Below are 27,472 nucleotides of genomic sequence, written 5' to 3'. Positions count from 1 at the left end.
GGAGAGATCGGAGGGGTTGAGGTTGTCTTCGTTGGAATAGAGATAGCTGAGGGGTATCACAATTGAGGTACACAAAATTATGAGGGGTAGGGAGAGTGTAGACAGGAGGAACCTGTTTCCCTTGGCAGAGACACCAAAAACTAGGGGTCATAGATTCATCTGGCAGAAGAATTAAAGGGTACTTGAGGAAAACCTTTTTATTTAAAACGTGGAGGGCAGGGGGTGTCTGGAATTTGCTGCCTAAATTGGTGTTGGGGCAGACACCCTAAACTCATTTAAAGAGTATCTGGATCTGTACCTTAAGTGCTATGGGCCATGTGCAGGAGGATGAGATTAGAAAGGGCACCTGGATGCCTTTGGGCTAGCAGGGACAAGATGGGCCAAATGGCCCTCTGCTTTGCTGTATCATTTCTATAATCCTATGGAAACCCATTCTACACTGGGTATCTCAGTAGGGTGGCATGGTGGCACAGCGGTGAGCATGGCTGCTCACAGTGCCGGGTTCGATTCCCAGTTGGGTCACAGTCTGTGTGGAGTCTGCAAGTTCTCCGCGTGCCTGCGTGGGTTTCCTCCGGATGCTCCGGTTTCCTCCCACAGTCCAAAAGACGTGCTGGTTAGGTGCCATGTTAAATTCTCCCTTCGTATTCTCAAACACCTGAGTGTGGTGTCGAGGGGATTTTCACAGTAGCTTAATTGCAGCGTTAACGTAAGCCTACTTGTGACACTCGTAAATAAATGAATTTACTTCTGCACCTCCAGCTGAAACGCGGGAGGAAAAGGCATCAAACAATGATCACATGATGGGGGATAAAGTGACAGAGAGCCATGTGGACGGAGAAAGAGGAGAAGGAAAATGATAAACAAATAGAAGAGATTAAAAAAAAACAAAAAATAGTATGCTAGGAGGTGAGAGGAGCACTGCCTTTTCGGTAAGTAATTTCCTCTTGCAACCTGCCCAGGAGTCTGCGAGGTGTTACAAGAGCCTTCACAAACATGTGAAGCGTTATTTTCACGATCAACTGGGAAGTAAATTGCCAGGCTATTCAAAACAGTCCAGATCGGATTGAGGCTATAAATAGGACATGAGAAAGAATCACGTTACATCCCAAACAGCTCAATGATTGTGACATGAGCGACCATTCTACTTCCCAGCGCACTCATCATCAAAAAATCAAAATATTAAATGTGTCTCGTTATTGAAAATTAATTTCTCTGCCTATCCGTAGAAACTAGAATCCTCCATTAATACTCCACAAATGTTTTGCCCAACGCACAGCTGCCAGCAGCGCAGGGTTGTGGAAATCCACTTTATTTGATGCAATATTGACGGTGATAACACAGCAATACAACAGCTTGAACAGGCTTTCATGCTGAGGTTAGGGTGGGATGACCTCTGTCTGAAAACTTATAGTTACACCCATTACAATTAATGCTTTCCAAATTTCCTATCTTGCAAGTGTCAGCTGCCAACTGGAGTGCTATTTCATCAACTTTTACAGATGCACGGTAGAAAGCATCCTTCCGGGTTGTATAACAGCTTGGAATGGCTCCTGTTCTGACCAAGACCACAAGAAACAACGGAAGGGTTGTGAATGTAGCCCAGTCCATCACGGAAACCAACCTCCCATCCTTTGACGCTGTCTACACTTCCCGCTGCCGTGACAAAGCAGCCAGCGTAATTAAGGACCCCACGCACCCTGGACATTCTCTCTTCCACCCTCTTCCATCGGGAAAAAGATACAGAAGTCTGAGGTCACGTACCAACCAACTCAAGAACAGCTTCTTCCCTGCTGTCAGACCTTTGAATGGTCCTATCACACATTATGCTGATCTTTCTCATCATCCGATCAGTAACTGTCACACTACATCCTGCACCCTCTCCTTTCCTTCTGCCCTATGTGCTGTACCGTATATTTTAGCTACAAAAGTGCCACTGAGCCAGATCCTGCCCTCATCCACCATCCAAACTCCCATTAGAATTTGTTGGATAGCACATCCTCTGTACTGTATTGGAGTGTTGACCTAGGTTACGTGTTCAAGTCCTGGAATATGACTGGGGAGTGCATAAACCTCAGTCTTAAATACACTCAATGACTTGGCCTCCATAGCCTTCTGATCCGAGTTTCTCCTACGAATAGAAACATCTTCTCCACATCCACTCTATCCAGGCCTTTCAGCAGGCAAGAGTACAGTATGCAGCATGGATCTTCAACCTATAGCCACGATATTGATGTTTGAGGGAAGGCACAATAAAGATGTTTTGGCTGGTACAAACGCAAAAATTGGGGCTTTTTTTTCCCATTAGAAAAATATAAACTAAAGAACGATATGACAGAAATGTTTAAAATCATGAAAAGGGGACTGGGTAGATAAGAGCAAACTATTCCCAGTAGTCAAAAGGTCAAGAGCGAAAGGGGGAAAGATACAAGATTAAATGCAAGAGGTTTAGAACTGAAGCAGCTTCTTCTTAAGGCTATGGTCAAGGCAGTAACCATGGCAACATTCCACGGCTGGATAAGATTGATGAAAATTCTGCTCACATGGTTGACACATATATTAACATGTAGTAAATGTGAGGTCATCCATTTTGATAGAAGTAACAGCAAAATAGGCTATTATTTAAATGGTAAAAAATTGCAGCATGCTGCTTTGCAGAAGGATCTGGGTGTCCTTGTGTAGGAATCTCAACGAGTTGGTTTGCAGGTGCAGCAGGTAATTAAGTAAGCAAATGGAATTTTGTCCTTCTTTGCTAGAGGGATGGAGTTTAAAAACAGCGAGGTTATGTTGCAGCTGTATAAGGTGCTGGTGAGGCCACACCTGGAGTACTGTGTACAGTTTTGGTCTCCTTACTTGAGAAAGGATATACTGGCACTGGAGGGGATGCAGAGAAGATTCACTAGGTTGATTCCAGAGTTGAGAGGGTTGACTTTTGAGGAGAGACTGAGGAATTGGAATTCAGAAGAATGAGGGGAGATCATATAGAAACATATAAGATTATGAAGGGAATGGATAAGATAGAAGCAGGAAAGTTGTTTCCACTGCCGGGTGAAACTAGAACTAGGGGGTATGGCCTCAAAATAAAGGGAAGCAGATTTAGGACTGAGTTGAGGAGGAACTTCTTCACGCAAAGGGTTGTGAATCTGTGGAATTCCATGCCCAGTGAAGCAGCTGAGGCTACCTCACTGAATGTTTTTAAGGCAAGGACAGATAGATATTTGAACAGTAAAGGAATTAAGGGTTGTGGTGAGCAGGCAGGTAAGTGGAGCTCAGTCCACAAAAAGATCAGCCATGATCTTATTGCATGGCATTGTAGCCTCAAGGCGCCAGATGGCCTACTCCTGTTCCTAGTTCTTATGTTCTTAACTTAGTGAAAAATATTGTCTCTTGCTCACTGTACAGACAAAGCATACTGTTCACTGAGTACATAGGGCAGGGTGCAGAACATTGTGTTACATATCACAGATAGGGTGCAGAGAAAAATCAGCTGAATCCAAGATATTCAAAAGTCTGACAGCAGCAGGGAAGAAGCTGTTCTCAATTTGGTTGGCACGTGACCCAAGACTTCTGTACGTTTCTCTTTCCACCTTCTTCTACCAGTAAAAGGTCCAGGGTGCGTGGGGGTCCTTAATTACGCTGGCTGCTTTTCCAGGAAATGCAGACAGAGTCAGTGGATGGGAGGTTGGTTTGCGTGATGGACTGTGCTACATTCACAACCTGTTGCGGTTTCTTGCAGACGTACGGACATGGACTTTTGGGGCCCTAGTGACCTGTTTCTGGATTGTAGATCATATAAACACTGATGCATTCATTCTATACAGCAAATGCACACAGGGTAGCTAAACCCCAGCCATATGACAGACAGCAAATCATAATTTTTAAATTTACTGTAAGTCTGCTGCCAACCCACACCCATGCGTGCAACGAAAAAGAATTCAAAATGATTTAAACTTCACTTGATTAAATCAAAACTAATCTTCGTCTCAGCTCTGCTTTTGGCATCTCCAAGGCCCGACAAACCTCAGGCCTCTTGCACCCGGGCCAGGTGGGAAAGAGCCGCATGTGCATGGTTTAGATTTGTTATGTTGGTAAGGCCCATGTGCATGACCAATGGGACTTGGAGCTGAAGACAAAGGCCCCAAGCTCCCGCACAAAAAGTGAACACACTGGGAGAGGCGAAAGAGATGGAGAGACATAAAAGAAAAGCATGTGCTGTTCTGAAAAATCACAATATTGAAACCACTCCAGTAATTTGTATCTATAGTTATATTGAGCTAATGCCTAGATATAAGGTTAGCATTATGCGGCAACTTCCGTCCCATGTCCCTTTTTTTCATATTACCACCCTTTTCTCATTCCTCATGTTTCTACCTGAAGTAGTTGTACTCAAAATAATAATACAAAGCAAATATTGCCAATGCCAGAATTTTGACATGAGAAAAGGTGCTGGAAATTCTCAGATAGTCAGGCAGCATTTGTGGAGAGAAACAGTCACCATTCCTGTTATTGGCCATTACAAAATATTAAATCTTGTGTGAACTGGATTAATTATTTGCAAGCTGTGTTTCAAGGAAATCGAGGTTCTCTTCATATATTCATATTGTACTGTTTGCATTTTCCCAAGTTATGGTCCAGGTTTTGCGATACCTCAAACGAAAGCTATCCGTGATCAGCATTGCTGAGGATAGCACGGTGGCACAATGGTTCGCACTGCTGCCTCACAGCATCAGGTACCCGGGTTCAAATCCCGGCTTGGGTCACTGTCTGTGTGGAGTTTGCACACACACTCTCCCTGTGTCTGCATGGGTTTCCTCCGGGTGCTCCGGTTTCCTCCCACAGTCTGAAAGACGTGCTGATTAGGTGCATTGGCCATGCTAAATTCTCCCTCCGTGTACCCAAACAGGCATCAGAGTGTGGCGACTAGGGGAATTTCATGTAACCTAACTGCAGTGTTAATGTAAGCTTACTTGTGAGATAAATAAATAAACTTTTTTAAAAATCTGTAAAAACTTTAAACTTCATTATGGTGGAAATCAGATTTTTGGCATCCTCTCTGACAGTCATCCCAAAAAAGTATTCTGCTGGAGTGCAGTTCAGACGAGATAGGTGTACTTCAATTTCTTTTTAATAATATAGAGGTACAGCAGGAAATATAAAAGGCTGGAAACCACTGCTGTAGAGCATTGGTGGACTCCCAAAATTCCACTATTACTTCAGTGGTGGAGGTAATGTTTCCACCCGTATGTTAGTCTGCTTATAAACAACATATTACAAAACTAATGGATGAATTTCAACTAAACTTGTGTTATGGACTGGAAGGGAGTGAACTGACACTCTTTTACCCTTTTCCTTACTCTCTGTAATCAGGTTGGTTTTTGCAGAGAAAGACATGTTTTTTTCTTAGCCCCGGAGTATGTGGACAATCTAATAATAGCAGCAAGAATTTGTGGGTTTAAATAAGAGGATTATTTTATTCAGGCATTCAACCCAGAAGATTAAGTATCACCTCAATCACTCAGCACTCAAACACACATGCTCAAGAAAACATACAGTTAGAGAGAATTGTGCACTTTTTACAAGCTGTAGTAGTTCACAGTTCAAGCATCTGGTTCACTGTAGGACAATTGCTGCAGGCCTGGTAAACAGAATCCCCTCTATTCTCAAACTACAGTTTAGAGAGTTTACATAGCTGAGTTAGATATCAGGATTAGAGTAGGACTGCCTTGAAGAGATCAATGTAGAGCTGGTCAAAAAGCTAGATACCTGTGGTTTTCATGTCAGGAGGCCAAAGTTCTTTACAGGTGAACTTGGATTTAGGAATCAGGCTGAGGGGATTTTTTAAGACTTTACAGCCTCCAAAGACTGACTGGCCATGTTCCTTAGTGGGTTAGGTGAATTAACTGTGAAAAATGCACAGGGTTCCAGGCAGGGGGGAGACACTGGGTGGGATGCTCCTTCAGGGAGTCGGTGCAGGCTCAATGGACCAAATGGCCTCTTCGGCACTGCAGGGATTTTATAGTATGGTTATGTCTTTGATCTTTGTTATAAAGAATGTTATGGATCGTCTCAGCTGGTGCTGTGGAATTTGTCAAAATGTGAGCAGGGTTTTCAGAGCAGGTTGTTGGACGTGAAATGGCCTGAAGCCTCCTCAGAGAGATAGAAACTTTCAATAAAAATATTTATTTTTTCATCGTTGTTATTACAAAGCATCAAACAGGCAGAAGAAACTTCAAGGAAGAGTTGCGTACTTGTAATAAGGTTGGAGTTAACACAGCATGGCAAAGGTGTGCCTTCTGGCGATTGCCCGCTTCTCTTGTTTTCCAACGGAATTGTTCTGTTATTATTTATTTGACTGATTTCTGCTGCTGCTAGTTTCCCAAAACCCCAGCATTTCTCTTCCTCTCGTGCTCCCTGATTGACTCTACTGACTTGACCTTCAGTGATGAAGATTAAGTCCTGTTGACATACATACGACCTTTCCAATTGTACCAGATAATTTTTTAATTCAAATTTCACTCCATACCAGCAACCCCCTCCAACCCTACCCATTATTTTGTTAAGCAACTCACAAAACTCAGTCACAAAAAAGCTGTTTTTTTAAACACAAAACCTTTCTGATCTCCAAAGATTTTCAACATAGTTTGCTAAACTAAGCAGATTTTTTTTTAAAAAGGAAACTTCAATCTCAAATGGTGGCAATTTGAGCAAAAGAATTACTAGTTTTCACAACTAGAAATGTCAAAAATTGAAGTCAAATTCCAAACACAAAACATTAAAGAAAGTAAAGTCAAACTCTGTATGTTTGTGGGCAGCACAGGAGTTAGCACTGCTGCTTCATAGCACCAGGGACCCCGGTTCGATTCCCGGCCTCAGGTTACTGTCTGTGTGGAGTTTGCACTTTCACCCCGAGTCTGCGTAAGCTTCCTCCGGATGCTCCGGTTTCCTCCCACCGTCTGAAAGTCGTGCCAGTTAGGTGCACTGGCTGTGTCAAATTCTCCCTCAGTGTACCCGAACAGATGCCTGGACTGTGGTGGCTAGGGGTATTTTTCACAGTAACTTTAATGTAAGCTTTACTTGTGACTAATAAATAAACTTTACTTTAACTCTGTATGAAGGGGATCAAGGGGTGCATGAGTTTAAATAAAAGCAAAACACTATGGATGCTGGAATCTGAAACAAAAACAGAAAATGCTGGAAAATCTCAGCAGGTCTGACAGCACCTGTGGAGAGAGAAAAGAGCCAATGCTTTAAGTCTGGGTGACTCTGCGTCAGAGCTCTGTAGTGAGTTTAAAAGTTCCACAGCAAACATTCCCAAATGCACAAGCAAATGCTTTTAGATTTCACTGTTGCTTTTGGATCCCACATAACCATAACTCTTCATAAGAAAAACAAGATTCCAAGTTACAACATGCAGGTTCCAGATAAACAGCGACAGTTATAAGAATTCAGTTAATAATCTCGGGACACGGGTTCGAATCTCACCATGGCAGACAGTAAAATTTGAATTTAATTTTTTTTTAAGAGATCTGGATTTAAAAATCTACTGACGACCATTGTCGATTGTAATAAAAACCATCTGGTTCACTAATGTCCTTTAGGAGAGGAAACCTGCTGTCCTTACCTAGTCTGGTCTCCATGTCATTCCGGAGCCACATCAATGTGGTTGGGGCAGCACAATGGCACAGTGGTTAGCACTGCTCCCTGACAGCACCAGGGACCGGAGTTCAATCTCAGCTTCGGGTGACCATCGGCGTGGAGTCTGTACGCTTTCCCCGTGACTGCTCCGGTTTCTTCCAAAGATGTGCAGGTTCAGTGGATTGGCCATGCTAAATTGCCCCTTAGCATCAGGGGAATTTGCAGGATTAATTCATGGGTTACAGGATAGGGCCTGGGTGGAATTGTTATTGGTGTAGACTTGATGGGCTGAATGGTCTCCTTCTGCCCTGCAGAGATTCTGACTCTTAACTGCCCTCGGAAAGAGCAAGAAGGGAGGAGCAATAAATGCTGGCCAGCCAGCAACGCCCATGTCTCAAGAATGAATAAGAACTTAATAAAAAAGAAATGCCCAACAAAAATTCTGAAAAAAATCATTCTGAACTGGCCAACCACTTTCTAACACTACAATCCCATTACTTTCCAGCTGTGATGTTATTTCAAATCTGTTTCTTCAGCCATATTTTTTAATTCTGAAAGGTTAACGTCAAGACTGGGAAAGTTGGCTGTGGATACATCGCTTAGACACCAAATCAATCAGTCCGCCCTGCTCCAAACCCAACACTGTTCATCATACTCAGGCTGTGATCTGCTTTGGAAATGTGCAGCGTGCATTTACACTCTGCACGTTTAACTCAAAAACAAAACACGAGGGTCAAACACTGAAGGGTTCCACAATCTGTCTTGTAGTCACAACATTGTTTTTCCAGCTAATTCCAGTAAAAATTCTGAGCATATTTGGAGAAGGGGGAAGGTTGGGTGAGATCACAGCAAAGGCAGCATCATTTAAATCATGTTCAAGTACAGTCATGAAATTGGGCAAGCAGACACACTCTCCCACCACCCCCCCCACACACACACACACCCCTACCCCCCCACACACACACACACACCCCACACCCCCCCCCACACACACACACCCCCCCCCACACACACACACCCCCCCCCACACACACACAAACACACGCCCCTCACACACACCCCTCACATGCACAGACACATCCTCCCTCACAAACACACCCCCACCCCCCCTCACACGCACCCCACACACCCCCCCCCCCTCACAAACACATACACAAGCCCCTCACACGCACACAGACACATCCCCCCTCACAAACACACCCCCACCCCCCTCACAAAAACACACACCTGCCTCTCTCACACACACACACACACACACACACGGGTGGAGGCTTTGCATTCTAATTTCTTTCCATCTCCGTGGATGAGATTAAGCAGCTGTTTTTTTGCAAAAGCAAACAAAAATAAACTTGTCATTTTGATAGATAAGTAGGGCTTTAGTCAAAATAATTGACTGGGGAGTCATGCACTTAAATCCTGGCACAAGTCAACGCATCACATTCTGAATAGTCACTTCACTCACTGATCGTTACTCCCCTTTCCCCTAATTTGGCATCACCCTCTCGCTCAAACTGACTGTCAATTCTGAATCTGGCTCTTTCACAGTGCGTGGAGCAGGTTTAAAAAGCTGAACAGCGGCCCAGCTAATTTGTCGGATTGCTAATAACACCATTATGTGGTTGAACTGCCTATCTGGTCAGGCATGTCTGTGAAAAACAAGTCAAATAAAAACAACCGTCATACTCCCTGAAACTGGCTCCTGGGTTTTACGTTTTAAATCAGCTTCTCTGGACTGCTGCAACATATAAGGAAGCCGTATATCAAACTGAAATAAGCTGGGGTAATTCAGGAGGAGCGAGGATCTTGTGCAAATAATTTGTGCTGCAAACCTGGCCGTGGAGAATATAAAATTTGGCAGATTCAGTGCTCCTGACTTTTCAGTGTGATAATTTGATTTGATTTATTATTGTTACATATATTAGTATAAGCGTTGCTTCTTGTGTGATTATACAGACAAAGCGTACCATTCATGGAGAAGGAAAGGAGAGCGTGCAGAGTGTAGTGTTACAGTCATAGCTAGGGTGTAGAGAAAGATCAGGTTAGTACGAGGTAGGTCCATTCAGAAGTCTAACAGCACCAGGGAAGAAGCTGTTCTTGAGTCGGTTAATACATGACCTCAGACTTTTGTATCTTTTTCCATACGGAAGAAGGTGGAAAAGAGAACGTCCGGGGTGCGTGGGGCCCTTGATTATGCTGGCTGCTTTTCTGAGGCAGTGGGAAGTGTAGACAGTGTCAATGAATGGGAGGCTGGTTTGCGTGGTGGACTGGGTTTCATTCACGACCCTTAGTTATTTTTGCAGTCTTGAAGATGGGAGCTGCTAATATGGATATAATCCTTGGAAGGCTTTGGCGAGGCGAGAGAAAAGGTTTACCAGGATGTTTGGTTTGGAGGGTAGTAGCCATGAGGAGAGTTTGGACAAACTTGGCTTGTTTTCACGAATGTCAGAAGCTGAGGGGTGACCTGATGAAAGTATACAAAATTATGAGAGGCATGGATAGAATGGTTGGTTGGGAATCTTTTTCCCAGGGTAGAAATGTCAATTACTAGGGGGAGAAGGTTTAAGGTAAAAGGGGGAGAGTTTAAAGGAGATGTAAAAGGCAACTATTTTCACACAGAGGGTGATAAGTGCCTGAAATGTGCTGCCAGAGGAGGTGGTAGAAGCAGATATAATAGCAAATGTTTGAGGCGTCTTGACAGACACACGAATAGGCAGGGAATAGAGGGATACTGACCAAGTTGAGGAAAAAAGTCTTTAGAAAGGCATCATGTGTCAGGCTTGGCTTGTTGGGCCAAAGGGCCTGTTCCTGTGCTGTACTGTTCTTTGAACCTCAGAATTATAGAATGGTTCACAAGCAGGCCATTCAGCCCGTCCCATCCATGGTTGCTCTCTGGAAGAGCTACTCACCGACTTCACTCCCCTGCCTTTCCCCCAACTTGCAATACTTTCCTCATCAGTCAATTATCCCATTCTCTTTCAAAGGTCTCGATTGACTCTGCCTCTACCACATTCTCAAGCAGTGCAATCAAGATTCCAACCATTTGCTGCATAAAAAATAAAACTTTCCCCATCACGTTGATGGTCCTTTTCCCATTCATTTTAAAATCAATGTCCTCTTGACGGTCTTAACTCGTCTTGCCAAGAGGAACAGCTGCTCCCTCTCAACTCCATTCAGACCCCTCATGATCTTGAAAATTTCCATCAAATCTCCTCTTAACCTTCACCAAGGAGAACAGTCCCAGCTTCTCCAATCTATTCACGTAACTGGAGTCCCTCATTCCTGAAGCCATTTGAGCGAATCCTTTCTCCGCCGTCTCAAACGCCTTCGCAAAGTGAGATGCCGAGGACTGAGCACAATACGGCAGTAGAGGCCAAACCAGCATTTCACGCAACTTCCTTGGGCAGCATGATGGTACAGTGTTTAGCACTGCTGCCTCACAGCGCCAGGGACCCGGGTTCGATTCCTGGCTTGGGATTCTAAAATAGGATCAAGAGGAATTATGATTCAATGTGTCAGGATGAGACACAACTTAGAGGAGAATCTGGGGGTGATTTGTGCCTCCTGCCCTTGTCCTTCCAGATGGCAGAGAACACAGATTTGGAAGGAGCAGTCTAAGAAGCCGTAAAATAAGTCTTTAAAAAGCACGCAGAACAGGTTGTCCATTCGGTACAACTTATAAACTAAATCTGATCAAGGAATGCCCTTATTCCACTTGAAAAGTTATTGGCTACTCCCCATCATAGTTAACTGACAAGGTCAACAGAGAGTCATAATGGCACAGATGGAGGCCATTTGGCCCATGAAATCCATGCAGGTGGAGCTGGTTAAAATTTTTTATTTCTCATCTTACAATTCCTACTTTAAGAAGGAGCCTGTGGTTAAAGATTTCCACATCTGCTTTGGCAAGAGGTATACTGCTTTACTCAGGCTTCATATAAAATGCGCATAAAACTAAACAGACTTATAAAACAAAATATGATACCAGGCCACTTAAAGGAGATATCAAAGCAGGTGACCAAAAGCTTGGTCAAGAGAGGTCTATTTAAGGGGTGTCTTAAAGGAGGAAAGTGAGGTCAAGAGGTGGAGAGGTGCAGGGAGGAAATTCCAGAGTCCAGCCAACTGAAGGCATGGCCCTCGATAGTGAAGCAAATAAAATTGGGGATCCTCAAGAGGTCAGAAATAGAAGAATGCAGATACCTCTGAGTTGAGAAGCTTGAGGAGATTGCAGAGGCATGGAGGGATTTGAAAGCAAGCACGAGAATTACACTCTCAAACTTCTGCTTACAAAGACCCAGAACCAACAAGTTCTCTTTAAGCCTGCTCCTGTATTTAGACAAGTTCCCAATTAATATCCACCCTTTGAGCACAAATAAACATTCAACTGCTACATAGAACCATTCTTGGTGGCACAGTGGTTAGCACTGCTACCTCACAGCACCAGGGGCCCGGGTTCAATTCCTGGCTTGGATCACTGTCTGTGTAGAGCCTGTACGCTCTCCCCATGTCTGCGTGGGTTTCCTCCCACAGTCCGAAACATGTGCTGCTTAGGTGCACAGGCCATGTTAAATTCTCCCTCAGTATAACCTAAACAGGCGCTGGAGTGTGGCGAATAGGGGATTTTCACAGTAACTTCATTGCAGTGTTAATGTACGCCTACTTGTGGCACTAATAAATAAGCTTAACTCTCACCCTTACCCTCACCAACCTCTCGGTCTTTCTAGCTCAGTGTCACAGTCCAATCACTCCAAATTTCCTCCCATTCTTCCTAAAATCCATGCCAGTGATTTCCTGCACCAGAATAATTCTTGTCATCACCCAGTTTTACCCAGAAACTCCTTACGTTTCAATCAGGAAGGATTTCAATAGGTTAGGAGGTCGAGGTGGGGTGTGGGGAAACGTCTGCCCTAACTCCCGTTTCCTTGGTGTATGACTGGCTTGTTGCACCGCTCTTTCCCTTTAAGACTGATGTGCAGCCACCCATGCTGACGTCTTAAAGGGAACACTGCTTGTGCAGGGGCTGTTTATTCCCTGCACACCACATTCCTGACTGCTGTGTAGCCATACATCCCATGCAACTTAGAGGGAACCACTGGCAGGGGAGCTGTGTAAAGGAAATAAGATCATCCTTACTTAATCTCAGCAGGAAACTCTCCAAGATAACAGGGCACAAGCCTTTCCTCGCAATCCACGAGTGTTGATCGCTGGCAGGTGCTGCAAAAGAACCTCAACACTCGCCCCGAGATAAAAAGATGCCAAGGTTAAAATCAGCAACAGCTCCCAGTGTGCCGTGTAGCACCAGAGCAGGAGAAGCCAGAACCTTCAAAATAATTCAGGTGCTCATCCCCAGGCATTCAGCCACCATCCTCAGCATGCTCAGTGCTATGGGCTATGCTGCTCATTACGAATATAACACTGAATCGAGAGTGTGCTGGTGATTGTCGTATAAATCCCCAGCACACATAATAGTGGCAGCCCACTTTCTTTTTAGATAGGACTTGGCTTCTTCTGTTGCAACAATCCATGCCAGATGGTATCAAGTAGCCCAACAACATGGGGCGGCACAGTGGTTAGCACTGCCACCTCGCAGAGCCAGGGGACCCGGGTTTGATTCCAGCCTCAGGTCACCGTCTGTGCGGAGTTTGCATGGTCTCACCGCGTCTGCGTGGGTTTTCTCTGTGTGCTCCACTTTCCTCCCACAGTCCAAAGACTAGTTGGAAAGAAGGAACCTTTAAATTGCAGAGATTCTGAAAGAACAAACATTTTGACTTCTTCTTTAAATGTTATTTTTCACAAAACATGAAGACACTGGGAAAAAAAATCACATTCATTTGATTTGATTTATTATTGTCACCTGTATTAGTATACAGTGAAAAGTATTGTTTCTTGTGCGCTATACACCATTCATAAATAAGGAAAGAAGTGCAGAATGTAGTGTTACAATCATAGCTAGGGTGTAGAGAAAGACCAACTTAGTGCAACATACAAGTTCACTTATTTGTCACAAACAAGGCTTACATTAACACTGCAATGAAATTCCTGTGAAATTCCTCTAGTTGCCACACTCCAGCGCCTGTTCGCATCAATATATCCAACCAGCATGTCTTTCGGACTGAGGGGGAAACCGGAGCATCCGGAGGATACCCACACAATCACAAAGAGAACGTGCAAAACTCCAGACAGACAGGGACCCAAACCAGGAATCAAACTCAGGTCCCTGGGGCTATGAGGCAGCAGTGCTAACCAGCGTGCCACCATGCTCGCAGATCCATTCAGACTAGGATGTGTTTTAAAATGCTGCAACAAACCTTTCAGGACTTGTAATTTTATCTTTAAAAAGCGAAGCTTCTTTAAATGGGGGAAATACAAACAACACACTGTTACTGAAACTAACTTCTGCATCCCAACCCCAAGCGAGACATATCGAGTAATTCTCCAAGAAGAACAATTGCATTCTTGCATTGTGCTGGCACTGCACTCAACACTGTTTCGAGATTGAAACTTGAATCGCTGTGTTTGTTTTAATGTAATCCGACATGCTATTTAGCCACTGTGCCTCACCACAACCAGATTTAATTAACTGGCCCGAACTGACTCAATGGCTGTACTTAGAGGAGAGTTACTGCAGATTTAATTTCAGTGATTCATCAAGCGATTTGAATGACTGGAACCAAAATTACAAACTTAAAAAAATGAATTCAAAAAAATTTAAGCACCAATTCGCTGACAAGCGGTTTCTCTGTAGTGGACGTCATCTTCCTTTTGTTTTTAGAAAGTCAATATTTCTGGGTTGACGTGACCCTCCTCTGCAATTATTTCAGAAAATTAGGTGTTAACCATTATACCACAATGGTCATATCCACATTCCTGTTATCTTTGTTAACATTTCACGGCCGTATGACTCTTCATCTGAGTCATACGGACTCAAAACATTAACTCTCCATTTCTCTCTCCACAGATGCTGCCAGACCTGCTAACTTTATCCAGCATTTTCTGTTTTTGTTTCAGATGGGGTAGCACTGCGGCACAGTGGTTAGCACTGCTGCCTCACAGCGCCAGGGACTCGGGTTCGATTCGCAGCTTGGGTCACTGTCTGTGCAGAGACTGCACATTCTTCCTGTATCTGCGTGGGTTTCCTCCCACAATCCGAAACACATGCTGATTTGGCACATTGGCTGTGTTAAATTCTTCCTCAGTGTACCAGAACAGGCACCTGAGTGTGGCATCTAGGGGATTTTCACAGTAACTCCCTTGCAGTGTTAATGTCACCCTATTTGTAACACTAATAAACAAATTTAAACCTTAAGATTTCCAGCACCCACAGTATTTTGTTTTTATTATTCCCATTGCCTTTCTCGTTCAATTGGATTGCTGAGATGCTTTTGACAGCGACATTTCTCAAACTGGGGTCTGCAAAGAATTTTCAGAGAGTCCATACAGGGGGCTAGCTGTACAGCTGGGCAATCATCCAGGACACCATGTTCAAATTATAAGCAAGCAGGCAATCACATGCCTACTCTCCTTTCCTCCCTCCTGCTATTCTCCCATTACCCCCACCAGCTCCCACTCCTTCAGTGCATTGTCTGCTCTCCCTCACATTCCATCCATGCACCCGACAAGGACAGATAAGTTCTGTAGTCAGAAGCAGACACCCAAATCATCGAGATCTGGCAGTAAATAGCCGACCTTCTTAACAGCATCACTAATTCAATCTTTACATTAATTACTTTCACATTGAGTTTTTAATGGTATTATAATTTAGACAGAGGAATCAGTAAATTGAATCCATTTGAAAAATGGTCCTTTGGTGAAAAGGGTTTTGAGAATAACTGGACAAGGAGTCAGAGGGTTATGGCCTAATCCTCACTTGCAAGATTTGAGAAGATGATTTAGATTAAGCAGGCTTGAAGGGCCAAACGACCTGCTCTTGCTGTTATTTCCTGTATTTTTATGTTAAACTGGCAATGGAGTTAGCACTGGACTGGTCACCATTTCCCTACCCAATGCAAATTGAAGATCCCAAATCAATATCCAAGGAGGAGCAATTTTAAAAAGCAGTTACATGGGCAAGATGGGCATAGTGTGTTCTGGGCCAAATGCGGTCAATTGGGGCTAGCTTAGTGGTTAAAAAAAGGGGCAGCATAGACAAGTTGGACCAAAGGGTCTGTTTCCATGCTGTAAAGTTCTATGACTATGAGCAAAGGGTGGGGAGGTGGACAGGGGAAAAGCCATGGAAGTCTCCCAGTGATTATTCGTGTTAGGGTTATTCTCTCAATTATCATTACCAAACACAGACTGATCCATTATTCATATCAGCAGCTCTCAAGTGCTCTGCCTCAGAGTGTGGTTGAGGCAGTTTCAGTCATGGCTTTCAGACGGAACTGGATAATGACCTGAAGAGAACAAATTTGTAGGTTCGCTGGGTCAAAATCATGTAACTCGCTCCTAGTGGCACTGTGGGTGCATCTAACCCAAGTAGACCACAGCGGTCAAGGCAGCTCACGGCCAAGTTCCCCAGGGCAATAAGTATGGGCAATAAATGCAGACCTAGCCGACGACACCCACATCTCGTGAAAGAGGAAAAAATCAAGAGGCAGCTAAACTGAAGTGATCTGCAACTCTGAACTTGTCATTTCTGTGCAGAATATTTAACATTCAAAGCACCCCAAAGAACGAGGCTTCACACAATTATTATATCTTCTTGAAGAATTTCTTTGCTGAATCCCAAAACTTTTTTTTAGGATGTTTTGCACCCCTTCTTTCCTTCTCTACGTACAGTATGCTTTGTTTGTATAGCACGCAAGAAACAATACTTTTCACTGGACACTAATACATTGACAGTAATAAATCAGATCAACGCAGGCTGTCTCAAAACTTCTTAAATGAACCAAGTTAGAGACCAGGAGGAAGAACAATCTCTCGTCATCAGTGTAGGGCACCTTCAAGCAAGACAAAACGGTCAGCACTTTACTGTATGACACTTCCAGATCGTGGAAACAAGTTTATTTAGAATAGATAGACTGCGGCACCTTGCTCTGAAGAGTTGTGCTGGAAATGCAGAAAAGTGTAAATTTACAAACCATATGCAGCTCATAGGACCCAGAAATAAAAATGCATTCTTATAAAATTTATAACATTAAGTGACCTCTACCCAACAAGTGGACACATTGCTCTCTCTCTCTCACGGAGAACTGGCTTTGCAGGTATGATTAACAGGTTACCATTCTCAAACTGGTTCTTCAAAGTTTATTTATTAGTCACAAGTAAGGCTTACATTAACACTGCAATGAAGCTACTGTGAAATTCTCCTAGTCGCCTCACTACAGCGCCTGTCCAGGTCAATGCACCTAACCAGCGCCTCTTTCAGACTGTGGGAAGAAACCGGAGCACCCATGCAGACTCGGGGAGAACGTGCAGACTCTACACAGACAGTGCCCCAATCCAGAATAAAACCCAGGTCAGTTCTTGACAAGACCACCACTACTTTGTAACATAAAATCATCTGTGCATTCTAACTCGCATATGATTAATATTTCAACTTACAGTGCTTCGCGACCTTGGGAAGAGTTTTACTACTGTAATACTAATCTGTTTCACAGGGAGTTTTTCCCCTTTTAAAATCGACACCCAGGGAGTCTGGGAATCACCCCAGGAACAATTAAGAGGGGATAAAAACAGTTTCCATAAGTCAGCGCACCAACAATCATAGAAGTCAGACAATCAACACTAACCTCCATTACAAATAGGCAATAAATAACATTACACACACAGCATAGTAAACTCTCATTCTGTAAAAGGAGTACCCACTTAGACTCAAAGAACATATAAAGTGCAAAACACCAAGTAACACGGTGCAACACTGAAGTATATCTTCACTGTCTTGCGTGCCGTCCTTCAGTCGAGAGGCTATTCTCCAAGGCCCCATCTGTCTGTTCCAGGTGAATGCTGACGAGTCCACTGGCATTTCTTTTTAAAAGAAGGGAGCAAGAGGGATTTCCAAGAGCTCTGGCCACACATTCTTCCCTCAGCTAATGCCACGAGAAACAGATTTAAGTCATTCGCCTCATTGCTGGTTTGTGGTATGGAGCCGAGCACAAAATGGTCGCCTTATCGGCCTACGCAACAGCGACCACTGAGTTCCTAATCAAATAGCCGCACGCGGGGCATTCTGAATTGCAGAGACACATTTAGAGAATTGCAAGTCTCTCCTTTCTCTAATACCTTCCACCTGACTGAAAAATGAGAAGTTTGCCAGCAAGGAAAACTGACTGCAGGCAATAAACGTGCCAGGTTAGTGAGCTGCAAGTGCAAAGCAACACGTGTGGATGAATCACGTCGCACTATCAACGCGATGGCCAGCCACCTCCAAAAAATGGTCAAAGGGGAGTCCGAACAGCTGAAGCGTCAGGCTCTGAAGAACAGTTAACTATTTAACTCCAGGAGTTCATCGGCCAACAGTGCTGATGCAGGATGCCATAATATCAGCTTAAAACATGCTGACAGTGGATTCCCCAGTTCAGTCTGGCACTTTGTTTCTGTGTAAAAGCGCTGCTGTCTTGCATTAGGCACGAGCATGATTCTTTCGCCACCAAGATGCCACATATGGGCGGCACGGTAGCACAGTAGTTAGCACTGCTGCTTCACAGCTCCAGGGACCTGGGCTCAATTCCAGGCTCGGGTCACTGTCTGTGTGGAGTTTGCACATTCTCCTCGGGTCTGCGTGGGTTTCCTCCGGGTGCTCTGGTTTCCTCCCACAGATGTGCGGGTTAGGTTGATTGGCCACGCTAAAAAACTGTCCCTTAGGGTCCTGAGATGTGTAGGTTAGAGGGATTAGCAGGTAAATATGTAGGATAAAGGGGGTAGGGCCTCGATGGGATTGTGGTCGGTGCAGACTCAATGGGCCAAATGGCCTCTTTCTGCACTATAAGGTTTCTACGATTCTATATCTAGTGACAAATTCCCATGGACAGCCAACCAAATACAGTTTATTAATTATTCTCTCTGTCTGGAAGAAGTAATCTCTGCTAACCAAAACTTATAACTAATATTCCCCATGGAATGAGTAATTTATGTTGCCTTTTATTTGATTAGAAACATTTTTTGGTCATTACTCAGAACATTTTACTTCAATTGAATAATAGAATCATAAGAATCCCTACAATGCAGAGAGAGGGGTCATTCAGTCCATTGAGCCTGCATTGACAACAATCCCATCCAGGCCCTATCCCGTAACCCCACAGATTTACCCTGCTAATCCCCCGACACTAAGGTGCAATTTAGCATGGCCAATCCACCAAACCCGCATGTCTTTGGACTGCGAGAAGAAACTGGAGTACCGAGAAGAATCCCACGCAGACATGGGAGAACGTGCAAATTCACACAGACAGTTGCCCAAGGCCAGAATTGAACCCGGGTCCCTGGCACTGTGAGGCAGTAGTGCTAACCACTGTGTCACCACTTGGGAGAAGTGTTTTCTTTGTTCTCCTCTGGAACACTGGCCATATGAGGCTTGCGAACCTGGCAAGAGATTTTCTAAATTCCGTCTGTTCAGTAGACCAACCTAAAGGTCTACTCCTGCCCCAATACACTGCATCAGTAGGTGTGTTAAAATGATTATGGTGTGGTCATGTGGTCACTCTTGCACCCCTACAACGTAACAACATATGTGACAATATAACCATGGATCCAAGTCCCAATCTCTCTGGCTCACGTGTACAACAGCGCAAGGTCTCTGCTCCTCTGTCACATATCTACTGACAAAATCCCAAGGACAGCTAACCACTCAACAACACAGGTTGTTCATTATTCTCTCTGACTGGAAGAAGTAATCTCTGCTAACCAAAACTTATAACTAATATTCCGCATGAAATGAGTCATTTATGATGCCTTTTATTTGATTAGAAGCAGTTTTTGGTCATTACGCGGAACATTTTACTTCAATTGAACAATAGAATCATAGAATCCCTACAGTGCAGAGAGGGAGGTCATTCAGTGCATTGAGCCTGCATTGACAACAATCCCACCCAGACCCTATCCTGTAACCCCACATATTTACCCTACTAGTCCCCTTGACACTAAGGTGCAATTTAGCACATGCTGTCATCATGTTTTAAATGTACTTATAGAATCATAGAATGCTACCATGCACAGGGAGAACATTCGGCCCATCAAGTCAGACCGACAGCAATCCCACCCAGGCCCCAAACCCATAACCCCATGCGTTTACCCTGGCTAGTCCTCCCGACACTAAGGGGCAATTTAATATGGTCGATCCACCTAACCTGCACATCTCTGGACTGTGGGAGGAAACTGGAGCAACTGAAAGAAGTCCACGCAGACACGGGGAGACTGTGCAAACTCCACACAGACAGTGAGCCAAGCTGGGAATCAAACCCAGGTTCCTGGAGCTGTGAGGCAGCAGTGCTGACCACTGAGCTTAGAATCCTCCCAGTTTTTTAGCAGGCCTTCTCCCCATCCTACACTCCACCGCCCCCCCCACCATCAAAATAAAAGCATCCAAGATTAGAATAGCTCCTACCAATGTTCAATCAGCTCAAAGTCGGACTATAGCGCTGCGCATGCGTTTCCAAGATGCACGGTTCCCCCGTGCCACAGATCGATTCTGTCCCACTGCAGTGGATTTTAGATTGAAAGGAAACACTAGCCTCAGCTAACACTAGTCTCAGAACCACAGTTTCAAGGGGGACCCAACTCTCTTAAGCATTTTAGGAATTCCAGTTATTTCCAACAAAATAGAATGCAGGTTTTTTTTGTTCACACTTCATCTCTGCTCAGTAGAACAAACAGGATTCCGAAGCCTCACCACTGCTGTAACATTATGAACAGAACTTAGGAGTTCAATACCATCAATAGTAAATAAAGCAACACAGCTTTAATTGACAGCACATGGATAATCTGCCTTTAATTTCCTTTGTTGTGAGGCAGCCTTCCCCTGCTCCATGTTCTGTTCATTATAGTCTATTCAACAAGCTATATACGTGGCTTCAAAAAAAAACTAGCCCATCAGTTGAACACATTATTATATGGTTACATAAACCTCACCAACTGAAAAACATGCTAGAAATCATGTGGGCTGATAATGGAACAACAGTTTATATCGCAGCTACAGCTTTGCACAACGAGTTGTTACCAGGGGCGGGTGGTTGTAAGCTTTGGCAGCTGGGGGTGGGGTTGGAGGGCGGGTGGGGGAGAGCGACGAGGACATAAACAACACTGCAAGTGCCACAGGTTATTCAAGGGGCGGCAGCAGAAGTAAAGCACTCGTGACAATTACAAAACTTTACGCAGGATTCTGCAACTTCACCCCCACCCTATCCACCTTCCCCAGCTTCTCAAGAGCTCCGCTCCCCAGAGGTACCATTTGTTCAAACAAGTGGAGCAGCAGAGTGGTTAGCCCTACTGCCTCACAGTGCCAGGGACCCAGGTTCAATTCCCAGCTTGGGTCACTGTCCGTCTGGAGTTTGCACATTCTCCCCACGGATTTCCTCAGGATGCAGGCTAGGTTGATTGGCCATGCTAAATTGACCTTGATATTGGTGGGGGGATTGTGGTTGGTGCAGACTCGATGGGCCGAATGGCCTCCTTTTTGCACTGTAGGGATTCTATGATCCAATCAGACTGGGCACACAAGGTGATTGTTTTCCTGAATATGCATTTATATAAAAAAATCTCTGCTAGGGTTTACAAGTGCCAAGGAAGGCTAATGATGGAACCCCTAGGCTTGCTAAACAGCTTTGACACTGCGTGGCAGCTGCACCTCGCTAAGTGCTCAGACTAACTGGGATGGGGTAGCTACCTTGAGGAATGGGGCTGATACTCCTACGATCTGCACTCTGATCACATCACAGCTCAGGAGTTGCACTGTCTCATTCACGTTGCCAGGGAAACAAATTCTCAGCAAAGCAATGCTCACAGTGCTATCACACACACATATCAAAGACGGTTCCATAAAAACTACCACAACAAACTGTCAGCCCGCTTGGTAGAACTCTCGGGGCCAAAGGCCATGGGGTACAAGCCTCTGAGCAGGATTTGAGAACATGACCCAAGTACAGTATTGATTTGATTTATGGTGACAGGTATTGTTATGCAATGAAAAGTATTATTTCTCGCACTGTATACAATTGAAGCATACCATTCATAGAGAAGAAAATGAGACGGTGCAGAATGTAGTGTTACAGTCATAGCTAGGGCTTAGAAAAGGATCAACTTAGTACGAGGTAGGCCCATTCAAAAGTCTGATGGCAGCAGGGAAGAAGTTGTTCTCAAGTAGGTTGGTACGTGACCTCAGACTTTTGTATCTTTCTTCCGACGGAAAAAGTGGGAGAGAGAATGCCTGGCGTGCGTGGGGTCCTTAATTATGCTGGCTGCTTTTCCGAGGCAGCAGGAAGTGTGGATAGAGTCAATGGATGGGAGGTTGGTTTGAGTGATGGATTGGGCTTCATTCACGACCTTCTGTAGTTCCTTGGACAGAGCAGGGGCCGTATCTTCAGAGTAAATGCTCTGGTTATGGGGATAGGGCCTGGGTGGAATGTCAATGCAGGCTCAATGGGCCAAATGGATTCTTTCTGCACCGTAGGGATTCTGTTATGTAAAGTTACCCCCTCGTATAAAGCCCATCTCCTGCAACAGTCAGTAGTGACACAGTCAGGTTTGATTCACTCCAGCCGCCAGACCCTGACCTACACTAATCTGTAACACACCTGCACTCAGATCATGTGCAGGGTTACAGGGATGGGGTGGGTCTGGGTAAGACACTCTTTCAGAGGGTCGGTGCAGACTCGATAGGCCAGATGGCCACTTTCTGCACTGTAGGGATTCTATGGTTGTATTATTGTAAATGCAATTGTGTGTGAAATCTGAAGACTGCCATTTTTACGTGTCATATTTTGGGAGAGTGGAACTGTGTGAATTGCTTCTTTCAAAGAGCTAGCACAGACTCCATCTGTGTGCAATCATTCTATGATTCATAACCTCAGGACATTCCACCGTACTTTTTTAGAAAGTAATCTCTGAACTCCTACTCTGTCCAAGACTATAAGAAGCTACAAAAGGCTGTGAACAAAGCCCTGTGCATCACACAAACCAGTTTCCCATCCATTGATTGTTTCTACACGTCCTGCTGCCTCAGAAAAACAGCCCCAGCATAATCAAGAAGTTAAAGTTTATTTATTAGTCACAAGTAGGCTTACATTAACACTACAATGAAAGTAGTGTGAAAATCCCCTAGTCGCCACACTCCAGTGCCTGTTCAGGTGCACTGAGGGAGAATTTACCACGACCACTGCACCTAACTTGCAAATCTTTGAACTGTGGGAGTAAACCCGAGCATCCCGGGGAAACCCACAGAGACACGGGGAGAATGTGCAAACTCCACGCAGACAATGATGCAAGCCGGGAATCAAACCCAGTCAGCACTGCTGCCTCACAGCGCCAGGAACCCGGGTTCGATTCCCGCTTGGGTGACTGTCTGTGTGGAGTTTGCATGTTATCCCCATGTCTGCATGGGTTTCCTCCAGGTGCTCTGGTTTCCTCCCAGTCCAACGATGTGCAGGTTTGATGGATTGGCCATGCTAAATTGCCTCTTAGTGTCAGGGGAACCTGTTAGTGTAAATGTATGGGGCTGTGGGGAAATGGCCTCGGTGGGATTGTGGTCAGTGCAGACTCGATGGGCCGAAAAGCCTCCTTCTACACTGTATGATTCTATGTGTGAGACAATACACAAAACAGTAGCAGGACAGGTCAATAAGGTGATTACAGCATATGGCTTGCCTGCCTTTATTAGCCGAGGCATAGAATATAAAGAGCAGGAAGGTTTTGTTAGAATTGGAAACAACACAGGTTAGACCAGATCGCGAGTACTGAGTACAGTCCAAGTCACCACATTGTAGGAAAGGTATGATTGAACGAGAAAGGACGTAGAGGAGATTTACAAGGATTCTTGAAAGTTTCAGCCACGAGGAAAGGTGGGATAAACTTGGGTTAAACAGAGGAGATGCTAGGTGACTTAATTAAGATGTATAAAATTATGACAGGTCTGGATAGAGAAAATAGGAGTCAAAAACCAGGGTGGAATAGAAGAATCACAGAATCCTTACATCACAGAAGGAGGCCATTCAGCCTATCAAACCTGCACCAACAACAATCCCACCCAAGCCCATCCCTGTAACCCCAGATATTTACCCTGCTAATCCCCCTGACACCAAGAGTCAATTTAACATGGCCAATCAACCACATCTTTGGACTGTGGGAGGAAACCAGAGCACCCTGAGGAAACCCACTAGGTCATGGAGAGAACATGCAAACTTCACACAGACAGTGACCCAAGGCCACAATTGAACATGGGTCCCTGGCGCTGTGCCACCGTGTAGAATTAAAGTAACTGGTGGACGGATTAGAGAAGAGGTGGATTAGACAGGAGGAGGAAACTGGTGGGGTACTAGACATCCGAAAAAATGACAGAGGCAGAAAATCTCATCACATTTATAAAGTACTTCAATGAACACTTGAAGAGCCGTGATCCGCATGACTACAGGCTGAGGAGTGGGAATGTGGGATTAGAGCTCTCTGTGCACCAGTATAGGCACGATGGGCCAAATGGTCTCATTCTATGTCAAACATTTCCTATGATTCTGCATACAAAGAATCAAATCAGAAGAGGTGGAACTGCATCTGAATTTCCCACTGGTCATGACTAGGATCTCTCATATTTCAACTGGGTCATGAACTTACTAAAGCAAAAAGTACAGCATATTTTAAAAGCCATGCAGCAGTCCTCCTTCATCATCCCAGTTGCAACTTTGAACAAAGACAATCCAGGGGGATTCCCCTAGATCCATCTCTAGATTCCCTGACGCAATGTAGCAAAGCTTTAACTTCTCTCAGCCCAGATGCAATAAGGGCAAACCAAAACCAACATATTTGCCTCACTGCTTCCAAAAGCTCAATGCTTTGGTAGACAGGAAACAAACAAAAACCAATGACCCGGGATCTCCCGTGCTCCATCACTGCCCACTGCCATCTCCACACATGGCTGCTTGAGCCCACACAATGTTCACAGGCACAAGTGCACAGTGGTTCAGAATCCGCCCTTTTTGACAGCGTCTGAGATTTGAGTACTGAATTAGATCCCGGCTGACGTACAACTCAACCCCCTCCTCCGCATTGTCTCCTACTCTCCCTCCCACCCCCTACTCTCAATGACCCACCTTCGACCTATATTTGAGAGTTTTATCGAACAAAAATTCGTTGGCACTGTATTACACGAAGATAAGCGTAGAAACCTGTGCATTTAGCCAAGGAAACATAGGCAGCATTAAATGGTGTTCCGTAAGGGGGGGGGGCAAGTAAACAACATCGTTTGCAGCCATTCATTAATTTGTCGTACAATCCTACCTCTTTGGCAGTGTTCACTTGTCCAGCATCGGTGGTTAAACTGATCGTTGAACACCGTCTGGGCACAGCTGCTTTTCCCCTTCAGGGTGCCTGGGCACACGTCACCACACTCTCGGTCGTCCTTGTTGGACTTGATGAAATTGTCCTCCACGGAGTCCAGAATTTTTGACCAGTCCAGCGTGGACAAGTAACAGAGCTCTGGGTTCTTCTCAATCCTCACAGCGCCGCGGGTAATGTTCACCAGGTTGTACAGGCCGATCTCTTTGAAGTGCAGCATCTCGAAGATCACCAGAGCGTAGTTGAAGAACAGGCGGGTGCCGCGTATTACCGTCAGGTTGGGGAAGAGATCTTTCAAGCTCTCCAGGCCGTAGACGCGGAAGAGAAGCAGGTAATCCGTGATCATCGTGAGTTCCGGGAAGCTCAGCCCACGGAAATCTTCAGGTTTGGTGCCAAACATCAGCAGAATTTGCAGATTCCCCTCAATGACTGTGCAGTTCCTCAGCTGTTGCAAGTGTGTGATGTTGTTTCGAATGTCTATGCTTTGACAAACTGAGAAGGAAAGGAAGAGAGAAGGTGGTTAATGCTTATAGAGTCTTACAGTGCAGAAGGAGGCCATTTGGCCCATCAAGTCTGCACTGACCACAATCCCACCAAAGGCCCACCCCAATAACCCCATACATTTACCCTAGCTTAAAGTTACGTTCATTCATTAGTCAAAAGTAGGTGTACATTACCCATGCAATGAAGTTACTGTGAAAATCCCCTAGTTGCCACACTCCAGTGTGGATACACAGAGAGATTTTAGTGTGGCCAACACACCTAACCAGCACGTCTTTGGACTGGAGGAGGAAACCAGAACATCTGGAGGAAACCCACTCAGACATGGGGAGAATGTGCAAACTCCACACAGATAGTGACCCAAGCCAGGAATCGAACTTGGGTCCCTGGTGCTGTGAGGCGCTAACCACTGATCATGTGGTTATCATGGCATCTTGAAATGATTCACAGTGTAGGGCCACTGATTAAAACTTTTCAACAATTTACATCAACTGCGCAATGTTCAAACCCTTTTAAGAAGTTTCAGGAACCATTTCTGTAGAAACTTAGAAGAGAATAAAGGGAACTAGAATTAAGGTGGCAAAAAGGTGCCACAGTTAATAAGATGGCAGAGCATGCCAAGTGCGCCTGGCTTAATTCTGCAACTACATTGCTAACTATATTTGAAAGGATAATTGCCAACAGTGTAATATAAAAAGAGGTGGCCCTGTGATGCAGTGAGTACAGTCACTGCCTCTGAGCCAGCAACTGTGGGTTCGAGTCCCACTCCAGGACTTGGTGGCCAAGGAAGTCATGCTCAATGTGCCAAACAGTTTTGTGTTTAAAGTTTATTTATTAGTGTCACAAGTAGGCTTATGTTAACACTGTAATGAAGTTACTGCGAAAATCCCCTAGTCACCACACTCCGTCATCAGTTCGGGTACACTGAGGAAGAATTTAGCATGGTCAATACACCTAACCAGCACATCTTTCAAACTGTGAGGAAACCAGAACAACTAGGAGGAAACCCATGCAGACATGGGTAGAATGTGCAAACTCCGCACAGGCAGTGACCCAAGCCAGGAATCGAATCCGGTAGACAATGCTTGCTATGGAGTGGCCCGCTCCGGGAAAAACTAGCTTTGAAAACACATCTATGTACATGCTATACCTGTACGTATGTGTTTCATCTGCTTTATACATAGCTAGGCGCAGCTGAGAATTGATAAGAAGCACTATTCTAGTACAATATTTTTAAAAACACAGACATTTGACACCAAGAATTTGCATTCATACAGCACCTCTGACACAGTAAAAATGTCCCAAGGTATTCCACAAGAGCAATTACCAAAGTTAATTTGACACCAAACCACAGGAGGAGATTTAGACTAAAAGTCCAAAAAAAAAGTCAGAGGGAGGCTTTGAGAGCAGTGCAAAGAAGGAGAGAGAGATACAGCAGAGGAGAGGTTTAGAACCAAAGGACAAAGAAAATTATAGGACGTGAACAGCATTTTCAAGCCTGCACCAAACATGCTGCCCATCTGAACTAAAACTCCCTACCCTTCTGGGGACCATATCCCCCTATTCCCATCCTATTCATTTGTCAAGATGCCCCTTAAAACTCACTATTGTATCTGCTTTCACTACCTCCCATGGCAGCAAGTTCCAGGCACCTACCACCCTTTGCGTAAAAAACGTGTCTCCTTTAAACCTTGCCCCTCACACCTTAAACTTATGCCAGCATGCCATCTACCTTCTTGACCACCTTGTCCAACTGAGTTGCCATTTTCAGAGAACTGTGGATCTGCACATCTAAATCCCACTGTCGGCTAATATTTTTAAGAGCCCTACCATTTACTGTACGTTTTCCTTCTGCAGTTGACCTGCACAT

General features: G+C 44.7%; 1 protein-coding gene across 2 annotated transcripts in view; it reads right to left on the bottom strand.

Moving 5' to 3' along the window:
• Window positions 1-27,472, bottom strand: part of LOC145358620 (insulin receptor-like) — a 253,370-nt gene that overhangs the window by 184,489 nt on the left and 41,409 nt on the right. For both annotated transcript variants that reach the window (XM_080212829.1, XM_080212830.1), the window contains exon 2: window positions 25,045-25,593. In XM_080212829.1, coding sequence (XP_080068955.1) covers window positions 25,045-25,593 — 549 coding nt within the window. The remainder of the gene's footprint in view (window positions 1-25,044; window positions 25,594-27,472) is intronic.

The sequence above is a fragment of the Carcharhinus amblyrhynchos genome, chromosome 26 (genome assembly GCF_965287045.1).
Source record: "Carcharhinus amblyrhynchos chromosome 26, sCarAmb.v2.hapA, whole genome shotgun sequence".
NCBI classification, from domain to species: Eukaryota; Metazoa; Chordata; class Chondrichthyes; order Carcharhiniformes; family Carcharhinidae; genus Carcharhinus; species Carcharhinus amblyrhynchos.
This window is presented reverse-complemented; position numbering and strand designations above follow the sequence as displayed.